General features: G+C 36.8%; 1 protein-coding gene across 1 annotated transcript in view; it reads left to right on the forward strand.

Annotated features, from left to right (window-relative positions):
• Positions 1-15,998, forward strand: part of LOC110447068 (myophilin-like) — an 18,905-nt gene extending 2,907 nt beyond the window's left edge. The window contains exons 2-4 of the mRNA XM_021492489.1: positions 12,215-12,330; positions 13,328-13,532; positions 14,510-15,998. Of these exons, the coding sequence (XP_021348164.1) occupies positions 12,215-12,330; positions 13,328-13,532; positions 14,510-14,695 (507 nt within the window). The 3' untranslated portion in view covers positions 14,696-15,998. The remainder of the gene's footprint in view (positions 1-12,214; positions 12,331-13,327; positions 13,533-14,509) is intronic.
• Positions 15,999-16,257: the final 259 nt, after the last annotated feature.

Consider the following 16,257-nt stretch of genomic DNA (forward strand, 5'->3'; position numbering starts at 1 on the left):
TCCGTCTGCCCCTCCACATTTCCCTTATCTTCTGATGATGTTTCCGGGCGTGGCACCTTCAGCAGCCCGTGTTAATCTCGTTTAAACTCATTTCAAGCCGTCGCGGCTTATTTATAAATTCTTTAGGCATTATACACGGCAGCTAACTGCAAAAACATGTTAGCAGAATATCTTAGCTACTTCTGGTAATGTCTGCTTCTAAGCGTATGTGTATTTCTCTGTATCTAAGTATATTTCTATCATCTATACTCAAAATATCTTTCTTTTTCTTTTTATGTACATTGATTGGGGCAAAATCACATTCTTTTTTTTTAAAACAAGTACATGTATATAAGATCATTTTTATGTTGACGAAACCCCGATGAATTCGTATATGTACATGTGTCTAGATCGCCTCATTTTCAATTCACCACTCTTTCACTGTAAGTCACTGTTGAATTAATTTCTGTCCTTCTCTTTGTAAAACATATTATTTTTAATATAAAAACAACTAAAACTGTTTCTAGATTGCTGTAAATAAATGAAATATATTAATAGCTCTTATCTGAAAGGATTCAAGCACAAGAACTATATCAAGTAGTGCTATCAATAGACCGCAGATGCAAGTTATAATATCTTGCACCATATACAGCAAAAAACACGGCATATTGTTTTATAATTATTAAAATGATTTGCCGTTCGTTGTGATCCCTTGCGATTCCTGACTAAACTAGCCAAATTTATAACGATACTTTCATGTTTCCCATCTTTGGGTAATTTATCTAAATACAAACACATCAAGTTATTTTTGTTTTTGTGCTTACAATTAAAATCAAATGTATGTATGGAATTTCGCATTAAGGTTGTTTAAACATAACACACACAAATTTAAAACTTATTTTAAGACAGGAATAGCATCTTGAAGCTTCTATAAAATACTCATTGCAAAGTTAATACGAAGCTGAATCTCCTGAAAACACTGCACAGAGATCCTATCTAGAACCATGTAAATGAAAAACGGAACATTGAAATACACATATACATCCTCTGATCCTGTCGATTACAAGTGTCTGACGTCACCAGCGTGTTGTAAGCGAAACCGGAGAGGCAATAAACATGAAACTGACATGTTTTTTATGTGTGTTTCAGTGGGGTGATATCGGGGCTATCTGTATACCTTCCTCCAGACTTGAAGAGTTCTGATCCGTGTTACTCTAAGGAGTCGTCTTCTGAGATACTACGCATAAATGCATAGTATATTTTTATTTTGATAAAGTAGGGGAATGGAATTGATTATGTTATTTGTATATAGACTTTAAAATCTCTTTGCCGAACTGAAGGTTGAAATAGTTGGAAGGTTTTTGTTGGCCAGCACTCGCTCTGGAAATCAAATTACCGTCTTTAATTACAAATTACTTACTGGACGGTTTAAGAATTCCGCGCAAATATCCGGAAAACATGGAATTCATTTGTCAGTCTATTTGCCTTCTATCTGTAAGTTTATAGATAGCATTATATTGTATACTAGATACGTTACGTTGATTCTGGCAGAAAATCTTGCCAAAGCTGTGCTTCAGATTAACATGTTTGCTATGTTTGTGATAGTGGGAAACGTATTGACTTCATCGCGCGATCTGAAATATCACGCACACTTTTCTGTTGTTGCCTGTGTAGGGTTTCACGTCCTTGTAATATTAGTTAAGGTCATCTGAAGACGACATCCCATACGTTATATCTCCCTGTGGCTCAGATATCTATCAGCTATGGCCTTTTGTTGAGGTGAATATTTGGCCATATAGCCCTGAGAAAGTAATATTCACCGACGAATCAGGGACACACGTGGTTATGATCCAACCAATGGGAATACAGACATTAGTGTTGTAGTCTATTATTAGACATGATTACTGGTAACCAATACGTTTGGAACCGGAATAAATATACAATATGCATTTAGGTACATCTCCGGATATGTACGTAGAACACACAGCCATTTAGATGTCTTACATCTAATTAATAGATTCCTGAGGAAGAATACAGCACATTTTTCAAAGAATTTGGCACGAAACGGTTGTGTTACGTCACCACTCATAAACAATATCAAAATAGGTTACTATGGAAACAGACTTTTAGGGGAATCGAACATCTTCAATGATAACTGCATTGTACTATCTTATGCATTCATTATGTTCTTCAGTTAACTCAAAATCGCAAGTACGTGTCCGACTAAATTGTGTCCGGCTAGCGTGGAACAGCAATTCAAATCGGGAACCGTCGGCACTTTCCGTAAACGAGTATTTTCGCATTTTCGGAAAGTGCCGACGGTTCCCGATTGCAGCAATTCTCACCATCCTCGATCCCTTGACCTAAAAAGCGAACGAGCAATACAAACCTCATTCCCTGGCCTTGGTGTTTCTGCTCCCTCTTCTGGTGTTATGATCAGCGCAGCGAGAACGTAACTTGTCCTTAACCAAACACATAAGAATTCGTTCAATAATTTGCTAGTTTAGAATTTCTTGACCGATGAAACGGCATGATTTGTCACTCAAAATAATAATAACTTGAGCTCTACATTTGTTTATTGGCATTAATTGTGTATACGCATTCGATAAATTCTTTTCTTGATTATAAGTGTTTTTGTAACTTACCAGGTTCAAATTATACGTGTTTTCCTCTTTTCTGATGAATTGACATTTTTCGCCTGGCTGCAATGGTATAGAAACAGTCGAAATTCAATAAGGACGTTGACCTGTCGCGTGAGAATCCATTCTGACCTTTGTTCGTCCGCGTGTACTGGTTTACTCGTCTGGCCAAACAACACATTAGCCGGCCGTTACCAGTGGTCATGTACAGTGCAGTATAGGTCAAACGTATCCTGACCACCCCTGAAAAAAATATACGTACGAGGCAGAATCCTAAATCAACCTTGTGGTGGATTTTTAAGCGAAAGGGGAGGAAATCGAGTCGGTGATTTATGTTTTTAGAGATTGGTTGAGATCGACGAAATGATTTATCAGTTTGTTAAAGGGTGGCGATAGACAATTTTCAGAGGCCAGAGACTGCGATGATAAATGCTTTTTACTTTTTACAAAAAATCATTTCTGCTACAAGAATTCGAAAAACACGGGACCAGTTGACTATTAACAGACCGTTTTAGCTCTGCTACACAGCTCTTCAGTAGAAACAGCAAAAATGTGGCGGGTCATCGCCTTTTCTTTAATTGTCTGAAGCTCAACATTTCCGAACCTGCCTTTATCAATAATTGGGCCCAAATTGCCCGCGATAAAACCTACAACATTACTCTGTATTCACCGTATGCTTGAATACCACGGCGGTGTTGCCACATGTAAGCTGTTAGTAGATCTCGGGGCTGTATAGATGTGTATCTACAGAGATACTAGTAATTAGCTTCAATGGCCTCCCGTAAGGTTGCCCCTGTTCCTCCCCTCTACAAATTGCTTTCGGATAGAATGATATGTAATCTCGCCTACTTTGCCCCTCCGCAGTTTCCCATGGCATTCTGTACGATAAAGATATCTGTGGATTGTTTTCGTAGCTTGAATTGACAGCATTCAGTCATTTTTCATATCCAATGTAGACTGACCTTCTATATGATCCTTTTCTTAACGGTGGACTTGAGCAAGTCTAATATGTTTTGATCTTTAGGAGCTTATACTATAGACTATAGATATAGAGCTGGAAGCTATGAAGAAATGGGAAATCCGAACCGTTGCAATTGGGGGCAGAAGATTAATTTTTGTTTCGTCGATATCTTCTTAGCGGAAAGCCCGGAAGAAAATTCCCGACTCCGCATGGAGTACATGGACCGGAAAATAAGCGATAACTATAGGGGCTTGATAGACAGTCTGTATTGAAACACCGGAGCGCCTCTTTCCGAACCAGACCAACGTGAAATGATATGTAGGATTTCCTCAGTAGAAACGTCTGCTGAGGTTGACAATGTGTATATTAAACTCCCTATAAAGAATTGACAAATTTTCTTTTTCGTTATTATTTAGTCGCCCGGATAAGACATACACTTTTTGTATAGTAGCCTCTGAAACACCGTTTATCGCACTCCCTCAATACACACCATTGCCCTGTTCAAATATACCCGCTAAAAATAGATTCTACGTACAATTACATGTAATGACCTTTATTGAGGTCGACAGTGAGTGTTGTGAACCCCGTCGTTTCGGTATACATTATACGTTTAGTTAGGTGGCGATAATGTCTATACCTACGTCACTCTATGCAGTACGCGGAATGTGGCTTACTATTCTGACAAACAATAACTATATCACGCGTAGCTTCATATACCTACTGGTGTTGTGAGTGCTTCTTTTTACTGTTTTCTTAACTAACAACACATGCAGTTTTTTGTTCCGTAAAGAGTTTCATAGTGATATACATATCATTCTTACATTTCGTGTTATACAAAGTGAAAACATATCGGTTGGTTTGATATTTTGGGAACAGCGCACTGGAATTTGTAACGACTTTGATTGGTTTGTCAACGTTAAATTCGTCACAAAAATAAATTATGTAAATTCTACAGGACCCTGTGCTATGTTTGTAAATTTAACTATTACTACCGTCTTTAGTTCGAGTCCATGCGCAACGTAACACTCCTCATCCGTCCGAAATTACAAGTAACCCGCTTCATGGCTGTGCGTAAGTTTAAAAAGGGTCATTTGATTTACATCACAACATTTGGATTATAAGTCACCCAATCAAGGATTTCCTAACAATTCCTTTACTTGTATATAATATCGTGAATTTAATACTAATAATTGAGAGAAAAAAAATTGATGAAAAATCTTAGTATTTTGATTGATTGAATGAAGTCTTCATCAACATTATGTGAAGCGAAAATGTCAAGCAACCTAGTAACCAAACTTTATTTAAAGTATACGACTGAACGTGAAAGTTGTGTTGTTGTGTAATTAGTATTGTCTTGTTATTTGTTTGTTTATGTTTTTTTTTTCATTTATTGTACAATAACACATTCATTCAAAACAATAGAATCACACAAAATAATAACTAAATATGTGTTAATACGCAAAAGATTTTTTGGGGAAAGTTACCACTGCAAAACCTTTTTAACGAAATTAAAATCAGAAGTTTCCGATCAGACAAAAACCTGAAACGGTTACGTTCGTTAAAACCAGAAGACGTTTACAGTGAGTGTGAGTTATCGCCCCCTTTACACGTCACGGCTTCCATATTGACGGCGTGTGCGTTTATATTTGCTACCTTCGATCGATAACAGTATAAAACATCAACAAAGGAATTCCTGAGATTTATTGAGACTCTCCTTATTACATCAACTTAATATGTAAATGCAATGCAACATCTATATGTAGAACGTGCATTTTGTGCACTTACTATATAAATATATGATATACGTATACATTGACGTTCTTGCGTGCACTTCTTCTATTTTTTATTTCAAAGTTAAAACAAGCACCGTTCGCCCTGGTAGATATAAATTTAACTGAAATAAATGACTGGGCGTGCGGCACAGTTCTGTTTTTATGACGTAATACTGTAAATAGTGGGTGGTCAGCACTTTTTAGCCTCCCCAGTGGAATGTTAACATTGTTTAAAAGAGCTTTTGAGACATGAAAAATAAATGAGCATACCTTGTGACGAATCCACATGATTTATAACCGGTCACGTGATCACTAGTCTAGACATAAGTAAATGGCCGTGTACTATTTTTAAAACGACACATCACTATCAAGTAAGTGTATGAACTTCTCCTACTTGGAATGTGGAATATGTCATGTAAGCGTTTGAATTCAGATTTATTTTTGAGTGTGCAAAAGTTGAAATCTATGAAACTTACGCAAGCATACCCTACTTAAGTACCTGATGACGTCACAGACACCGCCCAAACCGGATACGACACACATCAAAGTTTCTCCAGGAATATCGAGTGCTATAGTAGGTGTAATATCAGACACAATTTTGCCAGAAAGAAAAATGCAGAAGGTTAAAAGTCATAAAAATATCTTAGATCTTTAGACTATGTTTCAAAAGGAGCATTCCATATTATAACCTAACCACGATTTCCCCCTGATTTTGTCGGTATGGTAAATGAACAACGTATGTAATTCCTATGTCTTACATGATGCAATATATCGAGATAAAGAGTGTTTTTACAGACATCGAACTTCGTTATTTTGAGGTGAAGGTGATGTTTGGAAGCACTGTGTGTCTGAAATAAAGGAAGATGTTCGAGTTACAATAGCACTTCATTGAAATTGGATATATTGCTTATTCGAATTCGACTTAAATATATTAGTGTTTCAAAATTTGTCATAGCGCAAACATTTGATTGAAATTTAGATTGAGTATATAAACAACGTTATATTGTATACCTGTAAGTTGAATAGAGTTACCTCCCCTTGCGATTCTATTTTTGTTGGCATTTATTTATAATCAAGGCTGACCGAAGTAGATGTCATCACTGCTTGTTGTCATCAGTTCCTGCGAAACCGATTAAACATGTCACCGATTCTTGTGTACCTTTAAAATGTGTTATCAATACTTGTGTACCGTTCAAACTGTCATCGATTCTTGTGTACCGTTTAATTGGTCATCGATTCTTGTTAACCTTTAGGTATTTAAGGCGTGTCAGTAATTCTTTTGTACATTTCAAAGGCGTCATCGATATTTATAAATAATAACCGTATTATTCATTTAGTTGATTTATCATAATTTACTCTTCACAGAGAATGAGACACGTATCGGTGTAAGGCAACATAAATACTTAAGAAGCAACTAATGACATAATTTCGCGCCGTAGCCGACAATGTATATATATACCTACTATGAGGCAATGCATGTGCATTACACGACCCGGTCTTCTAGAGCAGAATGAGAACTGATGACTCAAACAGGTGCCGACAATACATTCTCTCGTACAACTATTAACACGTGTGTTTACGTCACAATTAAGTATAAAACATGCCGCAGATACTGGTTACGTCATCTCAACATAGCAACGAGAGTCTTAATCTGTCAGCAAACGCCAATAGCATCAGCATGTTTCATATATACAACATTTTAATTCCATCACGCTAACATAAAGGGGCTTTGTTTATGTGTTTAGTTATATTTTGTGCCTCCTTGCATTAGCTAGGTTAATATGCGTATGTAGACGGGTACCTAGGGAGTCACCACTGACCAAAAGGCGAGGTAGAAGAGAAAACGATAAAGAGTGTTACAGTTGGTGGCAGCAGATCAATTATTTCGATCAATCTTTTTTAAGGAGGAGACACGAAAGTCTCCCCCTTATCTCGATTTTCACCCTTGCAGATTTGGTGAAAGAATAGACCTGCTTAGTCCCACTAGATGTTATCATTAGATTCGACTAATGTGCCCCTCCCCCTACAGAATCCCTTTGCTATGACGTCTGTTTAGAGGAAACCAAATATTGTTTAGCTGCCCTTTAGGGATCTATATCTTTTCGTGTCTCCTAAAGCACCTGTCTTCAAATGACCTTTACTATGATTGCAAGGTCGTTCAGCCTCCAAATATACAAACTGACAGGGCTCTGCATTGTTTTTTAGATATATTCTTTTAAAAGTTTTTAGAACAATGACGAAAATATTTATCACTTACATCTTTATTGTGAATGATAAATGCTCCAATGAGGTCTGACAGATTCTGTATCGTTAATGAATATCATACTGAAAGTCATTTGCACACAATGGAATATTGCAGAACCCGTCATACCAACGGTGCGAAGGAACAGAATAACGACGACATCGAAAAGGTATTTGCGAAAAGCTGGAAGGCGGCATGTTTTCCAGCTTAACCTTCAATACAGCGAAATATAACTAAAAAAATCCAACTGGAAATAATTGTGCAAGCGCAGATCGCGTTCACCAATCTTTCAGGATCCCTGTTCCTCTGCACTGTGGTTTTACTTCCGTTTGGATATAGTGGTAGCACAGATGGGTCAACACACTTCCTTTGACTAGGTAGCACAGTTTGGTAAGCACACTTCCATATCATATCATATATACTGATCAAAGATTTGAAATGTTTAGAAATCTTCATGAATACTTACCTCTAAGCTTAGAGAAATTATTGTATGGCCATGAAGATTATTCGAGTGACGAAAATAAAAATGTATTTATATATGTCCAACAGTATGTATCGAGTACTCGCAGGTTTTAAATTTGGTCACGTTCTTCTGTCTCCTCTCCAACAGCTGATAAGGTCGGACCTAGTAATCTGACGCTGCTTTCAGGCGAGCCTTGACAAAGCATTGCAAGGCCTGCATACACATTTGCATGTTCGCCAGGATTAATACCCGAAATTGTTACCGATTTATAAACGGACAAACCGGTTGTTCCGCATAAACGAGCAGGCCCCTAGTCTAAACTCGCTGAATCTTTTTTTGTACATCAGAACACTGTTGTTGATTATATTTTGTTTATTTTATATTTATTATTTCTCATAAAAGTCCTGTAAGGTACGGTCTTCTTAACAGAAATGATCTATATATCAAGGCTATAGTCATACCGAAAAATGTTTCCAATGTTTTCAATGTACTTAGTTACAGTTTCTGAAAACGGTACGATGATTCTTAAAACCCCGAGTCTCTTAGTAATGAGTGTTATACTTATAGCCAATGGCTGAAGTTATCATTCAGATTATTTTCTCTCGAAATAAAACAGGTAATGGATATTTTTGCACGAGTACTGACCACACAACTGAACAGTGGGACCAACATGTTTACCGGTCAGTGCTCTTGGTGTTGTGGTCGATCAAAGAGATACCATGGTCAGCCGAGATGTGCGATTCGGCAGGTCTATATTTACATTTGCTTGTAGATACTGATAACTCAGAACTCGAGGCGTATAATTGGCACTTGTCTGATATTCACATATAACTGACGGTTCTTTTGAAGTTCTTCTAAAGGAATTCTTGTAATAGTTAACTCTGACTACATATGTGTGCCAGACCCACTGTATACGATAGTGTGTGTGTGTCACTCGTTATCCCGAGTGTAAGGTACGACAACTCTGGGTAGAGATTTTCTATGTTTGTGTAGCTCATTAGTGTTAACATGGTGTAGACTATTGTTTTAAACTGCGTGTAGATTGAAACTCTATATAAGAAAAAATGTTTATATGTTTAAAACAACTCGTTCGGCTATCCACCTACCATTAGCGAGTTTTTAAATATCACTTTTTACTAGTCATCATATTTCCTTAATATTATCTTCGTCTGTATTTTAACAAAAAATATCATGTAAGATGTGTATCTCGCCGTTTCAACACAATTTTACAATTACATAAAGCGGAAACAAACAAAATTTAAGGAAGAGTGTCGTAGCGCTGTTTTTTAATCTCCAACAAATAAGAGTTCCATTTTGTTCGACATTTTCTGATTTGGAGCTAGTTGCCCTTTACGGTAAAAGCATCTTCGATACTCCAGGGGTTACGCTTACTTTCGTTAGACAATTTGTACAGATTCCAGACTCCAAATTCAATGATATGTCTGAATTAAGGTAGAGTGACCTAGTGGTCTTTGTTGTAAACGAGGCAACGGTGGCCAAGCGTCTGACAATCTAGATCTGCTACCACGTGGGGCAGTCGCCAGGTAAAGGCCGTTGGTCGGTATTTTTTTCTTTTCTCCGGGAACTGCGGCTTTCCTCCATAACCGAAAGCTTCATTCTTCATTGTAAGATACGTGAAACAAACCTTCTTCTTTTCGAGACACAAAACAGACATTCTTCATTGCAAGATACGTGCAACGCCATTCTGCATTGCTGGAACTATTTTATAAAGATAACCCGAGTAAGTCTAGTCACTGGCTTAGATGTGCGGCCTGGTAATTGATACCTACCAATCTTCCTTGCTACATCAAATTATCGTAAATGTTCACAGCTTTAATTGACATGCAGAATATGCATTTACAAAAGGAATGCTCTCCGTGGCACAGTGCCATACCGGATCTCAGAGATTAGCAGCCGACAGTTTCCTCGTCAAATTTCATCCAAGTGTCGAAATACCGTTACTTTTATTTTGTTTTGGCTCTATTTCCATTATAATCTACCAAACGGATAGCATCATCACAAGAACGCCATTTATATGGAGGTCCCGAGTTGACGAAGGTAGAATCCGACCACGCGACAGAGACATATATACATGTTTCATTCATGTTCTGAAGTTGAGGCTAGTGATATGAGTTGTGTTTGAACCTTGGGGTTTAATCATTATGGTTATATAATTAGTAAATCATTCAAGACCTCACGTGCATAAACACGGTACAAATCGAGCCAACACGGTAGCACTTTGTGGTGATGGTATTGTGCACAGTTCAAAGAGAGGCACTGCAGCCGGTGATAATATATGTACACAGACCGATGTTAGGCAATGCAAATCGTAGAAAACAATGTTATACACATACACGAATGTAAACCAAGAATTGTATTTCAAAGGGTTTGTAAAACTAAACATCTTTTTGAGTTGCTTTTTGTTTTGTGAAATAATGATTATTGAAATGTGACATATTGTATTTGATTTCAGTTTTATAGGATACAAGTTGCTATATAAAACGACTAGGAGTTATCGTCAAGCTGTACTCGTCAGTGATTAAGGTTTGTGCTTGGTTGGGTGTTGTCCAAAATACGTGTCCTTGCATCAACCACAGGAATGAGACGGACGCTTCAGAGTAACTATTATGTTCGGTTATTATCGCTTTCTCAGGTTTATATATCCACATATTCACCTCAACAAAGGTATATAATTTATAAATATTTATATACCAGCTGCAAAGGGTCCTGCTCTAGATATTCATATCTATTCTGCAGTCCGTTTATGTCAAAACCGAAGATTCATAGCTAGCAATTGTATTAGCACCGTTGGATAGAATCTAACCAATCGCAAGGTTAATCGAAAGTGATGACCAAGTAACTGAGCTGAGATCAAAGCCTGTGCATTTTACCGTTACGCTGTGTTGCGATTCCTTACACTGAATCCAACTGTTCCTCTGAGATCACGTTCCAGACTAGTTAACACGTGTCGTCAACAACGTTGCGTGTTAGGAGCCTTCTTTTTATTTTTTTATTTTTGGAACAACCAGAGCTGCGTAGTAGATATTTAAACATTCTGGCGTTTCGAAAGTATATAGCGAGAATTGTTTGTCATCTTTGGTACGTAGTCCACATGCGTTTCATAGACCTCGGTATGGGTGCGTACACAGGGCGTAATCATTCTCTAGCTTTCCGTCGACTAGTCACGTTTTCCAGAGATTTTTAAGGTTTACAACATTTGCGCCATGCAGGAAGATTCAAGGCATTCAATTTCGAATCAGATACAGGCCGCGGTCAGCAAGTCTCAAAAGAAAATAAAAAATGCTCGAGCATTTAGACAACTTGATCTCACAGAAGTTGAATTCTTTCGAGAGATTAAAGACAGGCTATAGTACGGCAAATGTATATTTGCGTGTTTGTGTTTTTATTTCGGATACAAAGTCGTGAGAAGGAGTGCATGTTGAGCAGCTGAAAGTTTGGGTTTCGAAGCTGATGTTGTATACAGTACATATAATAGGCATTTAGTGTTAAACTAACAGTCATCCAATTCAAAATTACACATAGTATGATATCTCATCTATATAAAACGTGTCCGATTGGTCTAAAACACACCACACAACTGGGCGACAAATTATCTTGTCTCCTTCACGTAATCGAGTCTCCTTCACGCGATTGAATCTCTCTCGCGAAATTGAATCTCCCTCTCGCGGTTCATTTTGTCGGTTGAGTCCCTCTTGTACCCTTGTATCTTTGATAAATCTATAACGCTAAAAGCACATGCATGCTGATGAGTGCTCCTGGTACTCTTTTCTGTTATGATGTTGTTCTATAGCGCTAAAATATCATATTTCATTTACATTGTATAAGGGAAACATGATTATTTGTTTCCTCTCGAATAATCAATGTTTCACACGGGCTGGCATATTCAACAAATATTTTAAAGGAACATCTCAACGTTTGGTGCTTCACACCCAAAATATTCTAACATGATTCTGTGTTCGTTTCCTGTCGACATTATTTTTCTATGTGTTTATGATTTTTATCTGCTTGTTTGTTTCTTTATTTATTTGTCTTTTGATTTTTGATTGTTTTTGTTTTCGTTTATACTTTACAATAAAATTAATAAACTTGTTTTTACATCATTTTTGACGTATTTTTATGTATTTTATATTTTCCCAGCGAGATCCCGCGTTGGAGACACAAGCTTTGGAATGGGTCCAGCATAACTATGGTAAACCGATCGACTTGAAAAGTGGCATCGAGAACGTACTTAAAGACGGAATCATACTCTGCGAGTAAGTTACTGCTTCATCAAATCGACTTCCGGTTTTAGGACTCGCACAATTAAAAAAATTACTATATGTCATTACTAAGCATTTGATCTAATAGCGTTTATATTTGAAGTTCAACACTAGTGACAACTGTCTATAAGATTCACAAATGCATACCTGATAAAGGCTTCAAAAGGCGTTTTTAGTTAGTTTAGTTGCATATAAGAGCGCTACAGTCGTATGCTTTCGACAACCGGAAGTTTACAAGCCAAACCGGTGAAGTGGGACGGGAACACCCCCTGGCATTTGACCACATATCAATCCGCCATCACATATTAAAATCCACTAAAACTATACATTTTTTCTGGAGTTCAATATCTGTAGAATTCATTAAATGTAAAATATGTCAACAATTACCTCAATTACTCAGAGGCACTGTATAAAACCGGAACAAACTTTAGGTTGGGATTACAATCGTATGAAGCACTTACTGATTGGCTGATTTAGTTGTGTGGGACCTTCTAACTGTTTCCGGTTCTTAATTTCCTGAATTTTTAAAAACCTTTCATCAACTTAGATATGAAGTCGGATAATTTGTAATCAATGTATATATTTCAGACGTCTTTAAATGACCCTAGGTGTTATCTGGATGGTTAACAATTCAAAACCTAAACCAAACATTCCGGACGATGTAAATAAGTTCAAACCTATCCCAAGAAAATTAAAAAAAAAGAATTAAAAAAAAAGAAAATAATAACAATAATAAAGCCATATTTTGAAAACAAACCATCATGAACCAAGCGGCAGTTAAAGTACTAATAGCTATTTCTAAAGGCAAGGGATACCATATATGAGGAACTGATTTTTTTCCCGTCGTTGTGAAAAACATGACAGATTTTTTAGCTTGATGCTGTCTTGTGCCCCCCCCCCCCGTAAAAACCCAAGTCTTTTCTAGTATGTGTTTGCATGGCCATATAAGCAAATAATGTACCCGCTACATATCTCGTTGTATCTTATGCAGTATGATGAACAATCTAATGCCCGGATGTATCAAGAAAATTGATCGTAAGGGAGGCGGTTTCGCTCTGATGCAGAACCTCGGACGATTCCAAGACGCGGCGAAGAAGTACGGAGTTCCAGCCGAGGAGGTTTTCCAAACTGTTGATCTCTGGGAGAAAAAGAACATTTGCCAAGTCACATTATGTATACACGCCTTGGCGCGAGTGGTAAGTGACTTACGGCGAATATTTAAATAATTTTCAAGGCATAACTATGGTAATGGTTTTCTTATCCGATTATATGTATACATATCTATATATAAAAGAATTGGATTTCAATTTGATCAGTGTCATCCGACCCCCGCCCCCGTTCTGTGCTCTCTTTTTTCATCCGAATACGATAGTATTTTATTAATGAGTCCGTCAGTCTGTCTGTTTGTCTGAAATCATGAGTGCGTCGAATGCTTGTTTCATTAAATACCTAGCCAATGTTTCTTTTACATAAGGGAAAGGGCGTCCATAATGTTAACGTAAAGTGTGGCCAATCCCTGTGCTGTATCAATCCTTATGGTAATAAAATATTTTTAAACATTTTTTTTTTTCGATGAATATCATTCTAAATAACTATCTATAAACAGTGCATTTGATACGTAAAAATACGTATCGAGATAAAAGACTTGTCAATTCAAAATAAATTTGCTGCCCCAGATTTGTGGAGAAAATAATTAATGATGATGTTACGAAAATCATGCTCTTGTCAGGTGTAAAAAAAATGTAATCTTTAACTATATTTGATTAATTGGCGTTAACGGGCACGTGAAATGTGCACGAGATTTTATCTGATCATGGTTTTCAAAATTTTAGCTTGTTTTGACAGGACTGTCCCAATATCTCAGGACAGTTTGGTATGAATTATACAAACTAAGTAAGTTTTGAACACAAACATCAATTGAAAACTTATTTTGCGAGCTATCGAAAACGTATGTTTCCTTTGTCGAGCAAAGAGTGCTAATTACCGGTGTCTCGACTTTAAACCACTTAAAACAACTCGCTTAGCCAACATAAGCTTGTGTAATATGTATATACTAGTATGCAGATTACGTGGAGGACAGTATTCAATCTAGAGCTGTTACAGACAATCAATGATATAGTTTCCAATTTGAATAATTTCAAAGCTACAAATCATGACTACGTTTTTGTTACAGGCTCAAACGAGAGATGACTACAAGGGGATGATACTCGGACCAAAAATGGCCGAAAAACAAGAACGCGAGTTTACGGAGGAGCAACTGAGAGAGGGACGAAACGTCATCAGTCTACAATATGGCAGCAACGAAGGGGCGTCCCAAGCAGGCCTCAACATGGGGAAACCACGTTCTATCATGGACTAGGTCATTCATAGTGAACTGAGTCATCTAGACGCTTAACAGTATTCTAGATTACATTGACGCTTAAAAAGTTATAGTTCCACTGAACGGTTACTTGTGTATTAGACTGGATTACCTGTCTAAGTGCACTTTCTCTCAGTCGAGGATAAGGATTTTGTCAGCATCTTAATTGTAGTTCGGCATCTTAAGGGCAATTCGGTCTAAATAGTGTATTAATAACTCTATACGAATCAAAAAGTTTAAGGCAGTCTAGTCGCTTTTAAAAAATATATCTAGGTACTTAAGTTGCTTTCAAGTGTACACTTAGTTCACAGTTGCGGGTTTCTGTACCGCTGCAAAAACTTAGCTAATATGACTATTTAATGACTGTATTCGATCATTTCTAATAACTGTGTTCTGAATTTATAAATTCAACGGGGTAAGATCAGGATTCGAACCCTTGACCTCAGATCATTCTAACCAACTAAACTACCCAGTCATTCTCGATGGAAGCACTCTGGCTCAGTCGCGCTGTAGTACATGACATATAAAAAACGAGAATTAAAGGGAGGTAACTGTATATAAGAAAAACTACAGTTGAATTAAAAAAGTGTTTTGCCTGCGATGGGATAGGTATCCTTAAAAGCGTTGTTTGTTATCTTAAAGCTGTATGATCCATTTAACATAAAGTGCAACTAAATCAGTAATTATTATCAGGTTTGAGTTTGTTTTGTCTTTTTAAACTATTTTGGTAATTTCGATATTTCACTCACCTTGTTTTACAACGGAGACCCATTTGAGTAATGGCGTGACTGGATATCGACTTTTGTGTTAAAACCCCCCAAGAAATATCCAGACATATTTGACTTAAAAAGAGACAATTTTTGAAGGGAGTCACATAGATTAGCTCGGGAAACAGTATAACGGTCATTGACTGTATCGTTTAGAATTATTTCCCTTTTCTTTAATCCAGAAAAGTTGCATTCCGGATTAATGATAGTTGTTTTTTTATATTGATCCGGAAAATCAAGTTATCCGTTTTTAAAATTGTAAACTGTAAGAAATTAACATATTTTTAACCAGTTCCAAACAATCCCGTCTCGCCTGTAACAGGCACTTTAACCGTTGTGTAGATTTAAGTATTATACATTTTAGCTTAGTGTACAATGAATATAGAATATATAGACACAACTAATTGGTGCGATACAGAACCGAATGTAAATGTGTGTAATTTCCATGATTTATTTTCATTGCCATATAGATTTATTTTTTATTTGTTCATACTCGTATCGATATGGTTTGTTATAATAAAGTCATTTCATCAAAATCATGTTTCCTTTTTTTTTTTGTATTGTCAAACGTTAAATATTCACTTTTATAAATACATCGTTATATGATGGTAATATGAACGTAAGCTACAAACAGATGGATTGAAATTTGTAGACATAGGTAGATTATAACGGTTCACGGACGACCTTTCTCGCTTCAATCGTCTGTTTGATATCAAGAGAGAAAGTGTTTGGTATAATTTTTGGATTTTTCGTCTTTTGTGTATATCAACTTTTTAACTCGTCAGAGGGAAAGGT

This window comes from Mizuhopecten yessoensis, unplaced genomic scaffold (assembly GCF_002113885.1).
Source record: "Mizuhopecten yessoensis strain PY_sf001 unplaced genomic scaffold, ASM211388v2 scaffold3139, whole genome shotgun sequence".
Lineage (NCBI taxonomy): Eukaryota > Metazoa > Mollusca > Bivalvia > Pectinida > Pectinidae > Mizuhopecten > Mizuhopecten yessoensis.